The sequence below is a fragment of the Penaeus vannamei genome, chromosome 26 (genome assembly GCF_042767895.1).
Source record: "Penaeus vannamei isolate JL-2024 chromosome 26, ASM4276789v1, whole genome shotgun sequence".
Lineage (NCBI taxonomy): Eukaryota > Metazoa > Arthropoda > Malacostraca > Decapoda > Penaeidae > Penaeus > Penaeus vannamei.
Window position 1 is genome coordinate 17,976,277 of NC_091574.1, and position 5,000 is coordinate 17,981,276.

At 45.2% G+C, this 5,000-nt stretch overlaps 1 protein-coding gene across 4 annotated transcripts in view; it reads left to right on the forward strand.

Moving 5' to 3' along the window:
- Positions 1 to 5,000, forward strand: part of LOC113829106 (uncharacterized) — a 12,884-nt gene that overhangs the window by 4,114 nt on the left and 3,770 nt on the right. Inside the window, exons 2-3 of one of the 4 annotated variants that reach the window (XM_027382199.2) lie at positions 471 to 608; positions 4,662 to 4,953. In XM_027382199.2, the coding sequence (XP_027238000.1) occupies positions 479 to 608; positions 4,662 to 4,953 (422 nt within the window). In that variant the 5' untranslated portion in view covers positions 471 to 478. Of the gene's footprint in view, positions 1 to 470; positions 609 to 1,546; positions 1,701 to 1,754; positions 1,987 to 4,396; positions 4,608 to 4,661; positions 4,954 to 5,000 lie in introns of all 4 variants that reach the window. The other 3 variants (XM_070140081.1, XM_070140083.1, XM_070140084.1) reach the window with 3 other exon arrangements.

Below are 5,000 nucleotides of genomic sequence, written 5' to 3' on the forward strand. Positions count from 1 at the left end.
CTTATTGGCATTCAGCAGCTACTTTTAGGCCTAAACTCTCCTTTTTGTAGCTTAAAAAAATCCTTCCTTCTCCCCAACATCCTGATCATTTTAAACCATCATTCCAACGATATGGATCCCCCCCCCTCTTCTTCCTCCCTACAACGTCCTGGTTCATTTATTCTTTGATTTCCACAATTTCTACATAATACGACTCCGTCCATCTACCTGACATCATGATTCATCTTTCTTCTCTCTCCCCAAAACCCCAACTCTTTTCTCCTTCACCCTCTCCCAACACCCTTTTTCATTTCTCCTCCAACCTACCTCCAAATCCCTTTTCCTTTCTCCTCCAACCTCCCTCAAAACCCCCTTTCCTTTCCTTCCTCCAACCTCCCCCAAAATCCCCTTTCCTTCTTCCTCCAGCCTCCCCAACATCGACCCCAAACCCCACCCACTAAACCCCACCTTCCGTTCCATCGCCCCAACAGCAGCAAACATGGCGACGAGACTCAGGAACCTGTTAGTGCTGGTGTTCCTCTGCGCGACCTGTGTCAGAGCTGAGGAGGAACTCGACTACTCAAACATGGTGGAGAGTGAGAAGACTATTCTGACAGTGGCTGATGCAGGTAAAGATAATCAATACTTTTTTCGTCAAAGTTTCCAATCGCTTTTTCTCTTTTTCTTTTTTCTTGTCTTTTTCTCTCTCTTCAACTATGTCTGTTTGTTGGTTTTAATTTGCCCGTCTTCTTTTTTTTTCTGTTCTTTTTCGTGTTGTTTTATATCTGTAGTTTTTTATTACCTTGTTTATTTCCCTTCGTATGTGTTTGATTTCTTCTCCCCGTAGTCCGGTGATAAATTTTACTTTTTCTCTTTGTCTTTCCTAGCATAGCTATTTATTCATATATTTACTATATCCATGAAATTAATCATATATATTTTCTTCTCGGTGTTGAATGATTCCGTTCTTATTAATTTCTTTTTTTCTTTTTCTACTAGAATGATTTACATTGACAGACATCTAATAATGCTACCATTGAATAACCTTTTTTCATTGATTTTTGTTTGATAAACCAATTCTGAACAGTTAGGATATTACTATTATCATAGTGAAATATTCAGTACCATTACTTTTTTCATAATTCAGTTTGCCAAAGAATTTCATAATTGCATTTTGTGAAAACATGGACGAATTCTTTACGCGTCATTAAACCATTTTTTCTTGTACTGAGCATACTTTTTTTATACTGACACAGGTCGCCAATATTTTCACAATATGTTTTGATTACAGTTTAAATATCTTTCTGTGTATATTTTGCATGTTGATATGCCTCTCATCTAATTATTTCGCTTGGGTTAGACATCCTTGGCCAACAACCGCCTCACCCACTACCCAGCAGCACCCATATCATCCTCATCAATCATTCTCCTGAATTCCTTTGGCCTGAATACCTTACTAGGGATTCGGAAGTACAGGACCTTTCAGTAAAAGGAGAAAGAGAAGTAGTTTTACAGTAGATAGACTCTCGATGCCTTTCCGCTTACCCCGGACCGCAACCCCCTACAGTCGCCCTGAGGACTTTGGTGGTGCAGCTGTTCACGGGAGGACTCCTACTCGGTGGTTCTCTCTACATTCTGTTGCTCCTCTTCGCCCCCTATACCGAAACGCCGCGAGCTCTGGGCGAGGGCGTTTCGAGTATCCTCGGACGTGTGTTGCACAGGTGAGTTTCATTCGGAGGAACTTGTCTGAGACGATGGTTCCTCCTCCCGTACAGGCACGCAATTGGCGCTATTCACTCAGCTCCCCATCGTCGTCGTCTTCTTTGTCGGCATCCTTCTGCTGGTGAGGGAGCTCCTGATTTGGCTGAAGACCTCGGGAGCGATAGAGCGGAAGGAAGACGACTCGAACCCCTATGGTTACTTAGGGTACCCTACGAACAGCCGCCAGGACTCAACGTACCGCGCCAAACGAGACTCCGATTACCTCCTTATTCGGGTCCTCAACAGGTGGGTGGCGCGTGTGCATGTCCTACGGGTGCTGCTTGCCTCACTGGAATGCTGAAGGACTGAGCTTTGAGAGAGCCTGTGAGGGTTCAGAGCAACTGGGGCAAAGGTGTCCCTTCCACTTGTTGGGAAACCCGCGACCTGCCGCTGCCCACCCTGTAAATATACCAAGGAGGAGAGTCGCAAGTCGGTTGCCGCGTCTACGATCACACTGTGCCCTGAATGCCACAGTTTACACATGAAGTAGGATGAGTCATTGTCCTGTCGTTGGACCTACTTCCTTTCGAGAAATAGCCTGATTTAAGCCTCACAGAAAGACGCTGGTCAGACAAACCGAAAACGATTATATTTTTTCTCATATTAGAAAAGTCCCCCCAGACAGATGAACAAACTGGAATAACACATAGAAGATGCGCCAGCACTATCATAAATAGCAACTATATACGATTTTTTTAAATAAACAAAACTGAAAAAAGACAGAAAATATTTTTTCAGCCTTTTATCACCAAGGACTCTCGCCTTTATTACCCATTATTACCTCCACCGGTACCTGGTTGATCTGTATCACCACCACCGTGATTTTCACAAATATCATGACAAACCCTAAACACCCATAAATACTAAAAATCACGACCTGCTAAAGCACCTGCGTCTTCATCCCAGCTCGAGAAACTAACCCCGCTGCACCTCTGCCGATGCTTGTGTTCCGTAGTCGCCTAGTAGACGCACCGACGTTCTTCCCTATCCCTTCGAAACGTCTTTGCACTGTAGCTTGTCCGCTTCGCACCCTTGGCCGGTTTAGGTGTTGTTAGAGTAGCATCATTAACGTCTCTCCCCCTTCGCCGAGAACATAGTCTGAGAGAAGGTTCCTCCCCCCACACAGGTGAGGGTCTTTTTCGCTACGCCGTTGGGGTCGTCATCATTTCCGCCTTTATCATGTCCATGCGGCAACTGGGCCTGGCCGTGCTGGTCAGCCTCGATGACAAAGGCGACCCCGAGGAGTTGCCTTCCAACAACACCCGCATCGACTATCACACGTACTACCCAGACTACGCAACCTACGGGGGCTACAGAACTTTGAGACGCAACGAGCCCTTCCTTTTGCACGTGCTGAAAAGGTGGGTGTGGCGGGACTACGTGAGATAAGACTGCCAAGGACTGTGTAAGGATCCGTGAGAGACTTGAGAACGGTCAGGACCTCAAGTTTGTTCACTCTGACCTTTTGGTTGAACTGGAAGCCTCGGTAAGAAAGGAGAAAAAACACTCGAGAAACAAAAAGGTGAGATATTGTGCCTTTCCGCACATAGAGTTTAAGAGTGGGCAACATAGCCTAACAACTTGTCATGAATAATTAGAAGATAATCATCGCTCGATATCCTATTCACACATTCTACATATCGATATGGCAAGACTTACCAAGTTGATGCCCTGGACACCATGGATAATTACAGAAGAATACGAGAGATCCGTGACCCAAGTAAACATACATGAAATGCAAGGGATACTGATCCAGCGAGGTAGTTGATATACACCTATGGAAGACCGAGACCGTAGTTGAGCGCGAACATGAAGAAATAAAACTTCTGTCTCTCCTCTCCGCTCATACGATCACCAGCGCCAATATCATCCACAAATAGTTCAAAGACATTTGTATATATTTTACGCACCTTCAGCTTCGCAACAAGCATCGTCCATATTGGCTACTGTTTGGTTTGTTAGAGCTTACAGTAACACGCATTAGTATTACTAACACAATAGGTCACTAAGCATTACAAACATAAGGAATATTTAGATTGTTAGTGTTCATAAATTCACTTCACATCAGGTTCCCCATTACTCATATAAATATAGATATGTAAATACAGTCATTACCCATAAGTTTTTAAACAATAAAAGATAGCCCATGTACACATATATCAAAAGTAAGGTATTGGGCACAAAATTCGCTTGGTGACAGACAAGAGGTTTCTCAAGCGACGATCATCTCTGACAGGCAGACCGACAAAAGACATGAAAACAACACTTTTACGAATACCATCCTAATTAAAATCTACTTGTGTATAGTGTAACATGGAAAGTCTCAAAGTCAGCACCATTCTCACTAACCGCAGTCTGCTTTGGCCAAGAATGTAACATGCTACATTTAGAAAACTAATTCAGGTTGCATTTGGCTTACTAATTATAACTGATTTAAGTTCCTTCATATCCATCAGTATTCATCCATTTAGGTTACACTAAGCTCATTTTCCATGCATCGACTATCACACACACTGATGTTAGGGATTGTTAGGCAAAGCAAAACCCTTCATCCGGGTCGCACAGGTAGTTCCATTGCCCGCACACTTAGATCAGATCAGGTTCATCCCTTCCCGTAAGTGCGAAGCCTCATGATGACACAGGAAAACGCCCACAGACAGGCTGATGGAACAGATCCTGACCTTTGGCGGGTCAGCAACGTTCGTGTACGGCGTTTACCTCCTCCTCCACATCATCTTTGGACCACTGTTCATCGGGAGGCGTAGACGTAGCATTTCAGCTAGCCTTTTCGAAGTGTTGCCGGGGAAGCTCGGACGGGCGGCTGGAGACCCCGATGGCAAGGGTATCTTGGCACGAGCGTTGAGCAGGTGAGTCCACTCGGGAGGAACATGTTTGAGAGATGGTTCCTCCTCCCTACACAGAGACCACGGACAAGATCGTAATCCAGCTGTTCATCATTGGAGCTGTGGTTACTGGATATTTCGTCCTGGTTCGAGAGCTGGGCTTGGCTGCGCTCACCAGAATCGATATCGAGTTACTGGAAAAGACTTTATTGGAACTCTTCGCCTCCCGAAGCGACTTTTTTGATGAACCGCCAACATACTCGGACTACCCAGATTACCCGGGCCACTCGAGCTACTCGACCTACACCACAGGCGAGAGTTACCGGTCCTTGGGTCACGGCAGGTCCTTGCTCGGAAGAATTCTCAGCAGGTGGGTGATGTGCGTTCGTTCGCCCAGTCGCCAGGTAGGCGTAGAGG